Source organism: Geotrypetes seraphini, chromosome 8, assembly GCF_902459505.1.
Source record: "Geotrypetes seraphini chromosome 8, aGeoSer1.1, whole genome shotgun sequence".
Taxonomy (NCBI): Eukaryota; Metazoa; Chordata; class Amphibia; order Gymnophiona; family Dermophiidae; genus Geotrypetes; species Geotrypetes seraphini.
In genome coordinates, this window is record NC_047091.1 from 58166375 (window position 1) to 58185299 (window position 18925).

At 52.0% G+C, this 18925-nt stretch overlaps 1 protein-coding gene across 2 annotated transcripts in view; it reads left to right on the plus strand.

The window, feature by feature from the left end:
- Positions 1 to 18925, plus strand: part of HNRNPUL1 (heterogeneous nuclear ribonucleoprotein U like 1) — a 329125-nt gene that overhangs the window by 240959 nt on the left and 69241 nt on the right. The window contains exons 12-13 of one of the 2 annotated variants that reach the window (XM_033955122.1): positions 7989 to 8351; positions 8819 to 9030. In XM_033955122.1, coding sequence (XP_033811013.1) covers positions 7989 to 8351; positions 8819 to 9030 — 575 coding nt within the window. The remainder of the gene's footprint in view (positions 1 to 7988; positions 8352 to 8818; positions 9031 to 18925) is intronic. The other variant, XM_033955123.1, reaches the window with a different exon arrangement.

Consider the following 18925-nt stretch of genomic DNA (forward strand, 5'->3'; position numbering starts at 1 on the left):
AAATTCCCTGATGGCCACCAGGGTTCTAAATTATGCCTTCACCTTTTCCTCCTATTTGCGTGGCATGGTGAAGGACCTTCCTCAATATCGAGACTCCTTACCGGACTCCCAAAGAGCAGGATTTGATAAGTTTATGTCCAACCTGTCTCAATTGCGGTTGTACCTCTTTCATGCGGTGTACGATGCATTTGAGCTGGTTTCGAGGGTGTCGGCCTTCGCAGTGGCCATGCGCCGTCTGGCCTGGCTTCGCACCCTCGATATGGACCCAAACCTGCAGGAACGTCTTGCAGACTTGCCTTGTGTGGGGTCCGAGTTATTTGATGAGTCCTTAGATGCGGCGACCAAGCGGTTGTCAGAGCAGGAGCGCTCGTTAGCATCCCTGGTCCGCCCCAAACCTAGGCCCCCGCAGCAGAAACCTTTCCGTCCTCCGCCGCGCCGATACCCTCAGAAGTCGACTCCGGCTTTTTCAAGGCCGCCTCCGAGACGTCCGTCTCAGCGAGGCAGAGGGGGACAAACCCAAGCCCCGGCGCAGGGTCCTTCTAAACCCGCGCCTTCCTTTTGACGGGCTGAGCGGACGGGGCGGGTTCCCCTCCGCGAAATCACAGGAACCCCTTCCCATCGGGGGGCGTCTTCGGTTCTTCCACATGGCATGGACCGAGATAACATCAGACGCTTGGGTGCTCCGGACCGTCTCCGAGGGCTACTCGCTCAACTTTGTGTCCTCGCCACCGGATCATCCCCCAAGGGTGGCCTGTTGCAACCGAGCGCAACTTCCGATCCTTCTGGCCGAGGCCAGGGCTCTGTTGGTGCTTCGGGCGGTCGAACCGGTCCCCAAAGACCAGCGGGGTACGGGGTTTTACTCCCGTTACTTTTTGGTCCCAAAAAAGACCGGGGACCTACGCCCCATACTGGACCTCAGGAAGCTCAACAAATTCCTGGTCCGGGACTGGATGTGCTCCCTCGACTTGAAGGAAGCATACACCCATGTTCCGGTGCATCCCGCCTTCCGAAGATTTTTACGATTCCAGGTGGGAGATCTGCACCTTCAGTACAGGGTCCTGGCCTTCGGCCTGGCCTCGTCTCCTCGAGTCTTCACGAAGTGCATGGTGGTGGTCGCGGCAGCCCTGAGGTCTCGTGGGCTTCATGTGTTCCCTTACCTGGACGATTGGCTCATCAAAGCCCCGACCAGGGAGGGGGTTATCTCAGCGACCCGACAGTCTATTGCCTTCCTGCAGAGCCTCGGGTTCGAGATAAACTTTCCAAAATCACAGTTGTGCCCGGCTCAGTCTCTTCAATTTATAGGCGCAGTGCTGGACACTGTGCGCCTGCGCTCGTATCTCCCGCCCCCGCGGTTGGAAGCCTTGGTGCGGATGGGCCGTCAGGTCTCTCAACTGTCGGTGGTGTCGGCCCAGCGCATGATGATGCTGCTCGGCCACATGGCGTCGACGGTCCACGTCACTCCGTTCGCCAGGCTGCACCTGAGGATTCCTCAGTGGACCCTAGCTTCCCAGTGGCGTCAGGAGTGCGATCCGGTGTCTCGTCTCATTGCGGTGACTCCGCTTTTGCGGAAATCGCTACGTTGGTGGACAGACTCTTCAAATCTGTCCAAGGGTTTACTGTTTCTCACCCCTCCTTTTCGCAAGGTTCTGACCACAGACTCCTCGGAGTACGCGTGGGGAGCCCACCTCGACGGTCTTCGAACGCAGGGCCTGTGGTCTGCCGAGGACCGTCGGTGTCACATCAACGTGCTAGAACTTCGTGCCATCTTTCTGGCGGTTCGAGCATTCGTCCACATATTGCAGAATCAGGTAGTCCTCGTCCGCACGGACAACCAAGTGGCGATGTACTATGTGAACAAGCAGGGTGGAACGGGTTCTTGGCCCCTCTGCTCGGAGGCTCTTCACCTTTGGGAGTGGGCGGTCTCCCGGAACATCTTCCTTCGGGCGGTCTACATCCAGGGAGAACAGAACTGTCTGGCAGACAAACTCAGTCGACTTCTGCAGCCGCACGAGTGGACTCTACACTCCGGAGTCCTGCGCGAGGTTTTCGCTCGCTGGGGAACGCCGCAGGTGGATCTGTTTGCCTCTCCGGAGACCCGCAAACTGCCCCTGTATTGTTCTCGGATGTACTCCCGGGACCGTCTGGAGGCCGATGCCTTCCTTCTCGATTGGGAAGGGAGGTTCCTGTATGCGTTCCCTCCCTTTCCTCTGATCATGCGAACGTTAGTACATCTCAAATCGTCCGCTGCCACGATGATTCTCATTGCACCTCGGTGGCCGCGTCAGCACTGGTTCTCCCTGCTGCTTCAGCTCAGTACCAGGGAGCCTCTACTTCTGCCTGTGTTTCCTTCTCTGCTGTCTCAGAGTCAAGGATCCATGTTGCATCCCAATCTGCAGTCATTACACCTGACAGCTTGGTTTCTTGCTCCTTAACTTCGCCTGATCTGTCTCAATCTGTGAGGGAGGTGTTGGAAGCCTCCCGCAAGATTTCGACTAGGCTTTGTTATTCGCAGAAATGGACCAGGTTTTCCACCTGGTGTTCGTCTTTTCACCTGGATCCGGTTTCGGTTCCGGTGTCCTCAGTTTTGGACTATTTATTTCACCTGTCGCACTCTGGTCTGAAAACCACTTCTGTGCGTGTTTATCTTAGTGCTATTTCTGCTTTCCATCAACATCTGGATGGGCGTCCTCTGTCGATCCATCCTTTGGTGACACGCTTCATGAAAGGGTTACTCAGGGTTTGTCCCCCTCTTAAGCCTCCTTCAGTCGTGTGGGATTTGAATGTGGTTTTAGCTCAACTGATGAAACCTCCTTTTGAGCCACTCAACAAGTCTCTCTTGAAATTTCTGACTTGGAAGGTGATTTTTCTGATTGCCCTCACATCCGCTAGGCGGATTGGGGAGTTGCAAGCTTTGGTTGCGGACCCTCCTTTCACTGTCTTCCATCATGACAAGGTGGTTCTCCGCACCCATCCTAAATTTTTACCTAAAGTTGTTTCTGATTTCCACCTCAATCAGTCCATTGTCCTTCCTGTGTTCTTTCCTAAGCCCCACTCCCATCCTGGCGAGACGGCGCTTCACACGCTTGACTGTAAGAGGGCGTTGGCATATTACCTTCAACGCACCAGGTCTCATAGGAAGGTTCCTCAATTGTTTTTGTCCTTCGATCCTAATCGATTAGGGCATCCTGTTTCCAAGCGCACTCTGTCTAACTGGTTAGCTGCTTGTATTTCTTTTTGCTATGCTCAGGCTGGACTTCCGCCCCCGGGTCGAGTCACGGGGCATAAGGTCCGAGCGATGGCAGCTTCGGTTGCTTTCCTCCGATCCACTCCTATGGAGGACATATGTAAAGCTGCCACTTGGTCTTCGGTTCATACGTTCACCTCTCACTACTGTCTGGACACTTTGTCCAGAAGTGACGGCCGGTTTGGCCAGTCGGTGTTGCGTAACCTGTTTTCCTGAATTGCCATCCTCCCACCTGCCCTTTTTTTGGTTGGCTTGGAGGTCACCCACATGTGAGAATATCATGCCTGCTTGTCCTGGGATAAAGCACAGTTACTTACCGTAACAGGTGTTATCCAGGGACAGCAGGCATATATTCTCACAACCCGCCCGCCTCCCCGGGGATGGCTTCTCTGCTAGTTATGGAACTGAGGACCACGAGGTGGGATGCGCCCTCTAGTGGGCGAGAAGGCATGCACATGCGTGGTGCAGTGTGCAAACTTGAAACTTCTAGCAAGTTTGCTTAAAAAGCTGTCCGCGCTGGGGCTCCGTAGATGACGTCACCCACATGTGAGAATATATGCCTGCTGTCCCTGGATAACACCTGTTACGGTAAGTAACTGTGCTTTCTCTTCCCAACAATTCTCCCTTCAAGTATCTCTTTCCCTCTTCCTCCACACCACCCCAGGTCCAACTTCTCTCCCTTCAGACTATTGCCCACCATCTCTCTCCCCTGTTTCTGGTCATCATCTCTCTGTCCTGTTTCTGGCCCTATAGGCTGTCTCCCCATATCCAATCTAGCACTTCTTTTAATACCCTCCCCCTCTGTACTTTAAAAAAAAAGTCCAGGAGGCTTCCTCGGCCCAGTATGTTCTCCCCCTTCTCTCTGCGTCCATGCATCATTACCTCACTCCTCTCCCACCACCATGTCCAATAATTCTCTCTGTCTCCCTCCCTCCTCTGCATCTCCCCATGTGCACCATCTCTTTCCCTCTCTCAGACACCCAATTCTCCTTTTCTGTTCTCTCCCTCACCTCAAGATCTCTTTCCCTCACTCCCTCCATTCTTCCATCTTATGGCTCATGCTCCCCTCCCTCTTTCCCTTCATTCTGAGTCCTAAGTTCATGCCCTTCCTTCCTTCCATCATTTGTCCTGTTTGTGCTCCCTCCCTCTCAAGTCCCAACACATCCTTATCCCTCCCTCCCACCCACCCTTCTGTGCCACGGGAGTTTACATTCTTGCCGGCTCCCTCCTCCATCTTGGTGCAGTGTTCGCTGAAAGCCTCGGGCAGCATCTCCTACGTGCCTCCCACGGCTTATCTGGAAGCCTTCTCTCTGATGTCGCGATATCAGGGGGAACACTTCCAGGTCAGGCTCAGGAAGCATGTAGTAGCTGCTGCCCATGACTTTCAGCGAACACTGCAGCAAAACAGAGGAGGGAGCCGGCACCTGAGCCAATAAGGGCTTTAGGCCCCTCCCAGTGCATCCCAGGATACATTGGGAAGGGGACGGGCTGCCATTTTGGAGAGGCGGGCATGTCAGCAGGAGGGACTAGGCATCCTTCTCTCCTCTTCCAAATAAGGGGAGGTTGGGGCTGCGGGGGGGAAGCCAAGTGGCAGAGGCAGGAGGGAGTGGGCATCTCCCCTGCCAAGGGTTTTCTCAGTGGGGTGTCGAGGAGGGCTGTGATCTTCAGGGGGGCAGGAAGTCAGCAATGTGGGATGTGTCTGTGGGGGCCAGAAATATTGGTGTCGGCCTTTGGTGTTCCCTTTTTCTGTTGAAAGCAGCCTATAGTGAAGGAGTCCCATGAGTGAGGATTTTAGAGTCCTGCTTATTCGTGAAGAAAATGAAACTACTTGCCTGAATGGGTGCTATCTAAGGACAGCAAGACAAATCCTAACAACTTTTTTACCTCCCCCAGGGAGTTAGTTGCCTTTTTCTAACTAGCACTATACTAAAACTAAGAAGGTCCTCTGCGATAGGCAGGAACAGGTGCTTATGTGCAGTGAGCCAACTGAAAGACTTCTAGAAAAATTTGCTGGGGTAGATACTTCCTGCCCAAGGTTCTGTTGGCAACATCACTCATAGGCCTGGGATTGGTTGGGATTTTGCTTCTTTTTTTTGTCAATATGCTAATGTCATCTAATTTTTGCAGGTGTAGAAAAAGTGGATAAGTAGCAGATTTCTTGAACTACCGTGTTTCCCCGAAAATAAGACCTACCCTGAAAATAAGCCCTAGCATGATTCTCGGTGTAGGTCTTAATATAAGTCCTTCCCTGAAAATAAGACCTAGTCGCCGGCAGCAGTGCTCCCCCCTCCCCCCCCCCCTCAGCCAAACCCATGCTGACACTTCCAGCTTTCCCTCCCATTAGAACGCCGTCAACCGTGAGACCGATATACCTTGCAAACGGCAGCATTGGCAAAAATCTAATCAGGCTGCTTCGCAGCCTTCTCCTCCCCAGGGCGTTCCGTGTGCCGCAATGCTGCAGCAGAGGAATGCCTGGGCGTAAGAAGGCCACAAGGCAGCCTGATTAGATTTTTGACGATGCTGCCATTTGCAAGGTATATCAGTCTCGTGGTCGGCAGCGTTCTAATGGGAGGGAGAGATGGAAGTGTCAGTGGGGGTTCGTCTGCACAAGGGGGGGCGAGAAAAATGCTGCATGGGGATGGGAGGAAGGGAGGGATTGAAGCTGTGCAAGGGTACTGCAGCACAAAGGATGGGAGGGAGGGAAGGCACAAGGGGATGGTTAAGAGGGTAGGAAAGATGCTGAACATGTGGGGGAGAGAAAGGAAAGAGGAAGAATTGGGATGGAGGAGAGACCTACTCCGAAAATAAGACCTAGTGCGTTTTTTGGGCCCAAAATTAATATAAGACAGTGTCTTATTTTCGGGAAAACACGATAGCTGTCCTTGTTTGGTTTGTCATGGCATCATCTAATGCAGTGGTTCTCAACTCACTCTTGAATATGCACGAGAGATTTGTTCGCACTTCCTCGTTGATACACAAATCTCATACATATGTGTTGTGGATATCCTGAAAACCTGACTGGCTAAGTGTGCCCAAGGACTGGGTTGAGAAACACTGATCTTCAAAGAATATATATATGAATATAAGAATGATATGTTGTATTTAAAGTGTTACATGAAGGAAAATCAAGTGTGTATTTATAAGATCATATGAATTTTTCTGATACATTTGTTGTAATATGCAAAACTGAATAAAGAAATTTAAACGAGAAACACTGATCTTAATGCATCAGGATGTAAAGATTTTAAGTTTAGTCAAGGAACATTGTAAGGGCTAGGGAACAACTTTCTAGTTCTTTACTTTATTTGTGGCATTCTGGGTCTAGTAAGCCTTTCTTATGCAATCCCACTTTATTCTAGGACAAATGGGTTATTTCCGTCTACCCGCCAGGACTTTATAGGAATCCTCATATTCCAGAGACTTAAGCTCCACCCCTCTCACCTCAGTACTGTTCCCTCAGGAATCAGTTTTCCTTCATACAAGCCAGACTGTAGCAGCTTGTCTTTTCTGCTTGTGTTTATTTTCTTTAAAATTCAGTCTTTTTGTTTACGGTTTTCGCTCTCGTGTTCAGGGCAGAGGTTCCCTGCGGGAAAAGCTTTGACTGCAGGAGATCACAGGCCTTTGGAAGAGTCTGTTTCCAGGGGGTTGGGCCCATGTGCCTCAGGCCCCGCCCCCAGAAGGGACCTAAGGCTCCCGAGCCTATTCTGATTGGCCCAGGCGCCTTAGGCCCCACCAGTAGGCGGAGCTTTGGGACGGATGGGCCAATCCGGCCTCATTCCGTCGTTGGCTGCCTGCCGGACAGGCGGGTTTGGCTCCCGTCTGTCCGGCCAACTACAGAAAGGTACGGGGAAGGGGGTTGGGGGTGTCGTGGGGGTCGGCCAGGGGGGTCGCGGGTCGGCTGGGGGGGCGGTCGGAGGTTCTTGGGGGGGGGGGGGGCGGTCGTTGGGGGGGGGGGGGTTTGCGTCGAGGGCAGGAGGGCCTGGGATCCCTCCTGCCCGTAATGTAGTGCAGGGTGGGGTTAGGGGGTCACCGTGGCCAGGAGGGTTTGGGCTCCCTCCTGGCCCGAACAACTAGCGGGGGGGGGGGGGGTCACCAGGGCCAGGAGGACTTGGGCTCCCTCCTGGCCCGATATTGTCGGGGAGTTGGGGAATCGGCGGGGCAAGAGGGCTTGGGCTCCTTTTTGCCCCGATTGTGTCGGGGAGTCGGGGGGGGCAAGAGGGCTTGAGCTCCCTCTTGCCCCGATCATGTCGGGGGTGCCAAGGTTGGCTGGGGCAAGAGGGCTTGAGCTCCCTCTTGCCCCGATCGTGTCGGGGAGTCGGCGGTCCTTCGGGGTGGGGGTGCGGGTGTGTGCGAGCGGTCCTGCGGGGGGTGAATCGGACGTCGGGGGGGGGGGGGGAACTATGTAAAAAAATTTTGTACAACGCACTCACGCGTATACCGCGCAAGGGTATGCACGGTTTGTAAAAACACGTATAGCGCGCGCGTTATATGCGTGAAAATACGGTAATTGATTCCTCAGGGGACAGTGCTGAGGTGAAAGGGGTGAAGCTTAAATCTCTGGAATATGGGGCTTCCTACAAAGTCCTGGCAAGTAGATGGAATTAACCCACTCATCCCAGAATAAAGTGTGGGTTTATAAGAGAGATTAGCAATGGTAAGAATCTAATCTTTCGCTCTCATTTACTATTTGTGACCCTAACATTTTATGTTTCTGTTTGTCAACTCTCTGGGATGGAACCAACAGCCAATTTCTCGCTTCCAGAAGCAGGAGACTTTCTAAATGATGTCATCTACATCGAAATGCAACAGGAAGAGGCAGAGAAGCTGGTGAGGCAGTATAATGAAGAAGGCAAAAGAGCTGGCCCATCCCCAGAGAAACGTTTTGACAATCGAGGTAGTGGCTTCCGAGGCCGTGGTGGTGGTGGTGGTGGTGGAGGAGGAGGAGGAGGAGGAGGAGGAGGAAGTGGAGGAGGAGGTGGAGGAGGAGGAGGAGGTGGTGGAAGTGGAGGAGGAGGATTCCAACGTTTTGATAATCGTAACTCCCAAGGAGGAAATCGAGGTGGATTCCAGAATCGAGGAGGGGGTGGAGGAGGCAGCTTTAGAGGCAGTAAGTTGGCACAATACTAGCTGTTGTCTTTTTATTCTATCTTTCTGAATGAAATGCTATGTCATGTATTATATAATACTGAAGTGACAAGTCTGTTGAATAGCTCACACTCATAGGGCAAATATTTTCTATCTTGTGTTTTTCACATCTGCTGCATATCACCACATCTGTCACTTGTCAGCAATTAAGCTGGTTTCTTTAACTGTATCATAAGAATCACTGTGAAAGACTGTCTCACCTTCCTCTCATCTGCTAAACCAATGGGAGGAAGCTGCTTTTGTGCCATTCCCAGTAATGGCCTTATTTGAGGTGCTTAGCCAGCCTGAGCTATAGTAACTTCTCAAACCCCATAAATCTCCTTACTGGGCACTGCTACTAATCCCGTTTCTTGAAATTTGTTTAAAATCTGATGCTTGCTGGATTCCTCTGTCTATTGTGTTATATGTTGTTCTTTGGGTTCTGTTAAGCTTCAGGTTTCAGCCATGGTAGTGGCTTTAGCCAGAATCGGTGGGGAAGCGGAAATCGGGACAGTAACTCCAGTAATCGAGGTGGTTACAACAGAAACAACCAACAACAGCAGCAACAGCACCAGAGTTACAGCCCTGTGCGTAGTTCAAACAATTACAAGAGCAGTGGTGTCCCCAACCCTAGCACACCTGCTAGCTACAACCAAGGACAGGTGAGGAATGTTTTCTTCTTTCATACCTTTGCCTGCTTGCACCTCATATTGTTAAGACATTTATTAGCTTTTTCCAACTAAGATTATATAGTATAGGGTTGTGATTTTCTGATCAAGTACCCTAAAAATTGCAATATCACTATAGGGCATCTCTGATGGGAGCCATCTGTCCAAGGACTCCTTTACTCTTGTCTCCCTTGCCTTCCTGCTTTTGAACTTTCCTTTTGACTATCAGCAGTTTTAAAACTCATGTGTAAAGCTGTGCTAATCTCATGCATTGCAAAATTAGAATTGCTAGCTTGCCTGTTCTGAAATTTTTCATTTGTTGCTAGTTGCTGACATTTGAGAGGGAGGGGAATGAGGGGCTACCAAGTACTGATATGTAGCATCTATTCACAATTTATTCATATTTCTTTTAAACATAAGAATAGCTTTACTGGGTCAGACAATGGTCCATCAAGCCCAGTAGCCCGTTCTCACAGTGGCCAATACAAGTCACTAGTACCTGGCCAAAACCCAAGGAGTAGCAATATTCCATGCTACCGATACAGGGCAAGCAGTGGCTTCCCCCATGTCTTTCTCTTTTTTTTATTTTTTTATTTATCTATTTACTATATATATTGTTGGAGGGTGGGGGATTGGATTTTGAAGTCTAATAACAAATTATAGAACAAATGGTATATGTTATTATATTATGTAGGATGTATTTGCATGAATACAATTTTGGAAGGTGGGTTGGGGTTAAATCTTCTTTTTGAGAATTTGTAGAGTTTCAAGTGATGTTGTATATTGATTGTTGATTTTTCCATGTCTTTATCAATAACAGACTATGGACTTTTCCTCCAGAAACTTGTCCAAACCTTTCTTAAAACCAGCTACGCTACCCGCTTTTACCATATCCTCTGGCAACGCGTTCCAGAGCTTAACTATTCTATTGAGTGAAAAAAATTTCCTCCTACTGGATTTTTTTTTTTTGGGGGGTGTTACAAAATGTTTATTCATTTTTTTAAAAACTTACAGTAAGTGTAACAGCATTTATAACAATTTAAACTCAAATATAACACTTAATATTCTGTTAAACTCCATATCAGAATTTATCCCCCTCCCCCCTAATCAATTACATTCTTTTTTTTTATATAAATCTTTATTCATTTTTACAACTTAAAACAAGTGCATCAGTAAATGACTTTTAAACTTGGATACATCACTTGATTTTCTAGCATAATCAATTTAAATTAATGAAATTTAACCCCTCACCAACCCCTTCCATAACTTATGTAATCTCGTATATCATATAATGAATTATTTTCTATCAATCTGTATATTTAATGAAATAACTAAAAACTACCCCCCACCCCCTCATTTGCAATTGTACTATTAAGGGAAAAATGTTATATATTCATTACAATATTTTGTTAATGGCCCCCAAACATCTTCAAATTTACTAAAATTCCCTTTCTGTGTGGCTAATGTTCTTTCTATTTTATATATATATATATATATATGTATATATATATATATATATATATATATATAACGCAATGAATTCCACCAGAAACTATAATTTAATCTACTCCAATTTTTCCAATTAAATGTAATATGTTGTATGGCAACTCCAATCATAATAAGTAAAAGCTTATTATTTTTGGAAGATATTTGACTCTTTGCCCTCATTGACATGCCAGATAATATAGTATCATATGATAATGCCACCGGATTTTCTAACAAACAATTTATTTGGCTACATATTGATTTCCAGAAAGCCAAAATGAATGGACAATAGAATAATAAATGATCTAAAGTCCCTGCTTTGAGATGACAATGCCAGCATCTATTAGACTTATAGCTATCTAATTTTTGTAAACGAACAGGGATCCAGAAAGCTCTATGCAACAGAGAAAACCAAGTTTGTCTCATAGATGCAGACGTACATCTCATCCTCCAAGACCAAATTCGTAACCATTGAGATGCAGTAATTTGATGCTTAATCTCAGTGCTCCAAATGTCTCTGAGACTAGTTTTTGGGATTTTTTTTACATAAATCCAGATATCAATTTATACCACTGTGCGGCCTGGTGTTACATTCTTTAAAATCAAGAAAACCTACCATAAATTCCGTTCCTATATACCTTATTTAACGCTCAAATCAAAAAATCCTATTCGTTTTAAAAGTACACTTCTACCTCCGAATCCGCGATTTCAGTATCCACAGATTCGGTTTTTCATGATTTCTTATTTAAAAAATAAAAAAAAAGCTAATTATCCCAGGACAAGCAGGCAGGTATTCTCACTAGTGGGTGATGTCATCAGACAGAGCCCCGGTACGGACGTCTCACAAGCACGTGTTGCTTGTAGAAACTTAAAGTTTCTAGATGCCCGCACCGCGCATGCGCCGGTGCCTTCCTACCCGGAGATCCGGGCGTGTCTCCTCAGTTCTTTCTTTTCCGCGGAGCTGAGAAGTTCAACTTCTTCATGCGCTAGCTGAATTCAGTTAAATTTGCCTTCCTTGTCCGCGTTTTCGCTTTCTTTTAATTACAGTTAACAGTTCTTTTCTTTTCGGTAAAAAAAAAAAAAAAAGAAGATTATTTCCTCCGGCGGGTCGAACGGGCCGGCCACGTGGCTCAGGCCCACTGGCTTCGACCTCGCGGCGGAGATTTTCCGGCCTATGTCCCGGCCAATCACCGGGTTTAAAAAGTGCAGCAAGTGCCAACGCGCGATTTCACTCACGGACCCTCACTGGCGCTGTTTGCAGTGTTTGGGCCCTGACCACATTCCGAAATCGTGCAGGCCTTGCTCTACCCTTACGGCACGCTCATTCAAGCGGCGTTGCCTATTGTGGGAATCGATGTTCAAGATGGACGCAGCTAAGGATCCCTCAGCCTCCACTTCATCCGATACCTCCCCGGTTCGGGCAAAACCGGCATCGACCCCTCCTGCATCGAGCGTGGTGAAACCGGCATCGCTCACCCCGACACCATCCACGAGCTCGACGTCGGTGCCTGCCCCGGTCTCCTCGGTTCAGGTACCTCTTCCTTCCACAGTGCCACCAATGGTCATCAAAGTGCCGAAAGCTACTAAGCAGAAGCACTCGGCCTCGAAGGAGCGCGATGTCCGTGCAGGAGGACCCCCTTTCGGTGCGGATCCCTCCTTATCGGCTTCGCTACGGTCCGTGCTGGAAGCTCAATTCGTTGAGCTCATGCAGACCATCGGACCCGGGCTCATCGCTGCCATACAGGGTGACCTCCCGGTACCGATCCAAAGGGGCGGTCCGCCCCCTCCCCCTCCCCCACGCCGTTCGACCTCGACAACCGACGAGGACGGACGGGGGAGGGCGGCGATGCCCACGCGGCAAGCCTCGCTTACCGATATGCCGCCATTAGAACCCATTACGCCTCCGCGCCAACATGGGACCAGACCTCCGATCGATACTCGAAGCCCTGGGCATAGTCAGGAAGAGTTCTTCCGTACTCCTTACCAGACTTGGGTAGCATCGCAAGAACCCGCATCGCAAACCCAGTTACGATCCACCGCTTCCAGCCCTATCCACTTGGGGGCCTCGGGAGACCATGCGATGCACAGACGATCCCGATCCCCGTCCCGCCACCGAGACGGGCACCGATCGAGACACTCATCCTGGCACTCCTCACGCCATTCGGAGGTGTCACCGCAGAAAAAACTGCAACGTAGGGGATACTCCTCATCAGAGGTGTCCCCTCCGAGGGGCCCGGAGTACGAGGAGACACCGGTGCCCGATTCTCCTTGTCACTCCCCGATGTCCACGGACCTGGAGGCCTCATCCTCCTCCAGCCCGTCCCACAGGCCGACGCTGGCGGAACAATTGTCCTTCTCATCATTCCTCCGACAAATGGCGGATGATCTGGATGTGACCCTTGACACGGGCTCCAGATACTCCAAAGAGTATCTGGACACCATGCATTTACCTAACCCTCCAACGGAGTCGCTTCGGCTCCCCTTGCATAAATTACTGGACCAGACTTTCATGCAGTGCTTCGAAACGCCGTATTCCATACCGGCGATCCCCAGCAAACTCGATGCTCGATACCGCATCGTGCACCATAAAGGGTTCGAGGGTCCTCAACTCTCCCACCAATCCCTACTGGTCGAGTCCTCCCTTAAACGCTCTCATCCCTCCCAGGTCTACGCCTCTGTACCGCCGGGCCGAGAGGGGAGAACGATGGACAAATTTGGTAGAAAATTCTACCAAAACTCCATGATGGCGTCACGGGTGCTAAACTACAACTTCTTTTTCTCTTCCTATCTGGAGTTCTTCTTGCCGGTGCTCCGCAAGTTCACTCCGTTCATAGACAACCAAGCTCGATTCGAGTTCGAGGAAGTGGTAGCCTCCCTCTCCCAATTACGCCTCCAGCTGATGCAATCCTCCTTCGATGCATTCGAACTCTCGGCACGCGCCGCCGCAAGCGCGGTAGCCATGCGTCGCCTGGCATGGCTCCGTACTATCGATATGGATCCCAACCTACAGGACAGACTCGCCAACGTACCATGCGCTGGAGCTGACCTGTTCGATGAGTCTATCGAAACTGTTACCAAGAAGCTGTCGGATCATGAAAAATCCTTTCAATCCATCCTACGGCCCAAACCCAAACCTCAACAGTCTCGACCTTCCAGGCCACCCCTGATTTACCAGCGGCGTTACATGCCCAGACAAACGCCTGCTGCGAGACAGCCTGCGAAGAGACAACCTCCCCAGAAGTCTCAGCAAAAACTTCAGCCACCGGCTGTACCTAAGGCTCCCCAGCCCTTTTGACGCCCCTCCCGGGAGCATAACCTCGGCCTCTCCCATAGGGGGCCGCCTCCATCTTTTTTACCACCGATGGGAGGCCATAACCACGGACCTATGGGTCCTCTCCATCATAAGAGAAGGATACTCTCTTCAATTCCACCGGGCCCCCCCGGACCATCCTCCAAGAGAGTATCCTTCAAGCTCGACGCAGACCGCCCTTCTTCTTCAGGAAGTCCAAACCTTACTTCAGCTTCGGGCTGTCGAGCCGGTCCCGTCAGACCAATTGAACCGAGGGTTCTACTCCCGGTACTTCCTCGTCCCGAAGAAAACGGGCGACCTGCGACCCATTTTAGACCTTCGGGCCCTCAACAAGTTCCTGGTCAAAGAGAAGTTTCGCATGTTGACTTTGGCTTCTCTATACCCCCTCCTCGAGCAGAACGACTGGTTATGCTCCCTGGATCTCAAGGAGGCCTACACTCACATCCCCATTCACCCGGCCTCCCGAAAGTTCCTCAGATTTCGGGTGGGAAATCTGCACCTACAGTATCGAGTGCTACCATTCGGCCTATCTTCGTCCCCCAGAGTCTTCACAAAGTGCCTGGTGGTAGTGGCCGCAGCACTCCGGGACAGGGGTCTACAGGTGTTTCCATACCTCGACGACTGGCTCATCAAGGCCCCGTCAGCCCCAGAGGTCACTTCGGCGGCCTTGGCTACAACCTACTTCCTCCAAAATTTGGGCTTCGAGATCAACTTCTCCAAGTCTCATCTACAACCCACCCAGTCCCTCCCCTTCATCGGAGCGGTCCTGGACACCACCCGACTCCGAGCATTCCTGCCCCGGCAACGCATGGAGTCTCTTCTTCATCTCTGCCAGTCGGTGGCTACTCGCCAAACCCTACCGGCGAGACAACTGATGGTGCTCCTGGGCCATATGGCCTCCACAGTACACGTGACACCCTTTGCCAGACTCCACCTCAGGATCCCCCAGTGGACCCTGGCATCACAGTGGAATCAGACATCCGATCCACTATCCAAACGCATCGTAGTCACACCTGCTCTTCGGCAGTCTCTACTTTGGTGGATGACCTCTTCGAATCTATCCAGAGGTTTGCTGATGCACTCTCCCCCCCATCAGAAAGTTCTCACAACCGATTCGTCGAATTACGCATGGGGGGCCCACCTGGAGGGTCTCCGCACCCAAGGATTCTGGACCAGTGCGGAAAGACTACACCAAATCAATCTATTGGAACTCAGAGCCATCTTCAATGCGCTCCAAGCTTTCCAACACCGACTCCACGACATGGTAATCCTCATTCGCACAGACAATCAGGCCGCCATGTATTATATCAACAAGCAAGGAGGCACGGGCTCGGCCCTCCTTTGCCAGGAAGCTCTACGAGTCTGGGACTGGGCGGTGCGCCACAACGCCCTACTCAGAGCAGTATACATCCAGGGGGAGAACAACGTCTTAGCAGACAAACTAAGCCGTCTGCTACAACCGCACGAATGGACTCTCCATTCCAACCCCCTTCACCAAATCTTCACGCAATGGGGGACGCCTCAGATAGACCTCTTTGCGGCTCCCCACAACGCCAAACTGCCTCAGTTTTGCTCCAGGATCTACACTCCTCATCGCCTCGAGGCAGATGCTTTTCTACTGAACTGGGGGAAACGATTTCTATATGCGTTCCCACCATTCCCGCTGATCCAGAAGACTCTGGTCAAGCTGAAACTCGAACGGGCCACCATGATTCTAATAGCTCCTCGGTGGCCCAGACAACCTTGGTTCTCCCTCCTACTTCAACTCAGCAGCAGGGAACCAGTACCACTTCCAGTGTTTCCTTCACTACTTACTCAACATCAAGGATCACTACTTCATCCCAACCTGCAGTCTCTCCACCTGACAGCTTGGTTCCTCTCAACGTAACCCCTCACCAATTCTCACAAGAAGTGAGGGAGGTCTTGGAAGCTTCCAGGAAGCCCGCCACTCGACAATGCTACTCCCAGAAATGGACCAGATTCTCCTCATGGTGTGTTTCTAAGTCAAAGGAACTTCAGCGAGCTTCCTTATCCTCCGTGCTGGACTATCTCCTACACCTATCTCAATCTGGGCTCAAGTCCATATCCATACGAGTCCACCTGAGCGCTATTGCGGCGTTCCACCAGCCTCTACAAGGGAAACCCCTCTCGGCCCATCCGGTGGTCGCCAGATTTATGAAAGGACTCTTCCATGTTAACCCTCCTCTCAAACCACCCCCAGTAGTTTGGGACCTCAATGTAGTCCTTTCCCACCTCATGAAGCCCCCGTTTGAACCACTCAACAGGGCCCCTCTGAAGTATCTCACCTGGAAAGTGCTTTTCCTTGTAGCCCTTACGTCCGCTCGCAGAGTCAGCGAACTCCAGGCATTGATGGCGGACCCACCATTCACAGTATTCCACCATGACAAGGTGGTCCTCCGCACTCACCCGAAATTCCTGCCTAAGGTGGTCTCCGAATTTCATCTCAACCAATCCATTGTACTTCCAGTATTTTTCCCTAAGCCTCATTATCCCAGGACAAGCAGGCATGATATTCTCACATGTGGGTGACGTCATCTACGGAGCCCCAGCGCGGACAGCTTTTCAAGCAAACTTGCTAGAAGTTTCAAGTTTGCACACTGCACCACGCATGTGTCTGCTTCCTCGCCCACTAGAGGGCGCGTTCCACCTCGTGGTCCTCAGTTCATTTTTTTCCGCGGAGCCAGTAAGCCCTGTGGATTGTGAGCTCCTAATCTTTTGTGTGTCGCTGCTTCCTGACACCGCGTCTGATTTTTTCGGTCGCTGTGCTTTTTTTTTTCTGTTCGTTTCCTTTTTAAAAAAAAAAAAAAAAAAAATTTTTGTTTTCTCGTTGGGCTCCGGGGGCTCCCGGCAGCCGTGGCCGCGGGACGTCGATCGTTCCCGGCCAGTTTCGTCGTTGATGTCCCGTCCTGTAACGGGTTTCAAAAAGTGCAGCCGGTGCGAGAGGCTGCTCTCTATTACAGACCCCCACCGGTGGTGCATCGTTTGTCTGGGTCCGGAACACCCTACCACCGCGTGCGATCGCTGTTCCACGTTTCAACCCAGGGCTCTCCGTCGCAGGAGGGCCAGAATGGCGGAGTTGTTTAAGGCGGACCCCGTGGTAAAGGCCTCGACGTCGGCCTCGGCTTCGGCCCCGGCCTCGGCCTCGGCGTCCTCGGGGCCCTCGGCCTCTCCTCGCCCTTCGACTGCCAAGTCGACCTCGGGAACGAAGGCTACCTCGGGTAAGTCCTCCTTTCCATCCCCTACAGGGTCTGCAAAGAAGCCGTCCTCTGCTTCGACCAAGGCGGGTGGGTCGTCCTCGGCCCCGCCTCGGGCCCCGCCCGTGCAAGCCCCGAGGGAACACTCGAGACCGAGGTCGCCCTCCAGGGAGCATGCCCCGGATTCGGACCTCCCGACCTTTGTCGGGATCCCGGCTTTCCAGGAGCTCCTCAGAGCGCTCATATCAACTGAGCTGTCGGGGGCCCTGGAACAGCTGCAACGGGCTTCGACCCCGGCGGCTGTTGCCTCGGCGGCCTCGGCCTCGGCGACCTCGGCCTCGGGTGCCGGGGCTCCCTCGACCTCGGAGACCGGGGCTCCTCCGACCTCGGTCTCGGCTGTCGAGGCTCCGCCCGCCTCGGCCTCGGTCTCGGCCTCGGTTTCGGTCTTACCATCGACCGCGGGGGATCAGCCGGAGCGTAGCGTGCGGCCCCGGGACAAGGTGCGTCGGATCCGCCGCATTTCCTCCTCATCGTCCTCGAGGTCCTCCCGGGGGTTTTCGCCCTCGCCTCGGACTCGGTCGAGGCGCCGGCCGAGGAAGCCGAAGCGCTCATGGGGTTCGCCTCGAGGGCGCGGTCGGTCTTCCCCGATCGGGGGCGAGGCGTTGCGGGTGTCGGAGTTGCGCATTGACAATCCGAAGCTTCTCCGCTCCCCGGCGCGTCGGGTGTCCCGTTCTTCCTCGCCGAGGAAACGGGAGGGGGCCCTCGTCCCCCGGACCCCGGGGTCTTCGCCCCGGGCCTCGTCGAGGCGGACTCGTTCTCCTACCCCCTCGAGGCCTGTGGAGAGGACATCGTGGGGCTCGGGGTCAGGGAGAGATCCCTTGTATTATTCGCACGAGGCCTCTCCGGTTTCCTCGGCGAAAAAGTCGAGATCTCCTTCCCCACCTGCTAAACCGTCCTCATTCTCGGTTTTTGTGCAGGACATGGCCAAGGCCCTCGGGCTGGACCTTTCGGTCGGCTCCCAGTATTCTAAGGAGTTCCTTGAGGAGCAGGACCTTCCAACTCCACCTCGGGAGGCTCCTCGGCTCCCATACAATAAGGTCCTCCTGCAGACTTGGTTAAAAAATTTGTCAAACCCTCTTACGGTCACGTCAGTCCCGTCCAAGATGGAGGGCAAATACAGGACGGTGCCGGCTCAGGGGTTCGACAAGGCGCAGCTCTCCCACCAGTCTTTGCTGGTGGAATCTGCCCTTAAAAAGTCTCAGCCTTCCCGGGTTTCTGCGGCGGTTCCACCTGGTAGGGAGGGCCGAACCCTGGACAAGTTTGGCCGTCGCCTTTATTCCAATTCCCTGATGGCCACCAGGGTGCTAAATTATGCATTCACTTTTTCCTCCTATCTTCGAGGTATGGTGAAGGACCTCCCTCAGTTTCGTGACTCCATACCGGACTCCCAGAAGGCAGGTTTTGATACATTCTTGTCCAACCTGTCTCAACTGCGGTTGTACCTGTTTCACGCCTTGTACGACGCTTTTGAGCTGGTTTCGAGGGTGTCGGCCCTCGCGGTGGCCATGCGCCGTCTGGCCTGGCTTCGCACCCTCGACATGGACCCAAACCTGCAGGATCGCCTGGCAGATTTGCCTTGTGTGGGGTCCGAACTTTTTGACGAGTCATTAGAGGCGGCGACCAAGAGGTTGTCTGAGCAGGAGCGCTCGTTGGCCTCCTTGGTCCGGCCCAAGCCTAGACCCCCGCCGCAGAAACCCTTCCGCCCTCCCCCGAGGCGGTACCCCCAAAAATCTACTCCCGCCTTTTCCAGACCGCCACCTAGACGCCAGGCTCAGAGGGGCAGAGGGGGACAAACGCAAGCTCCGGCGCAGGGCCCTTC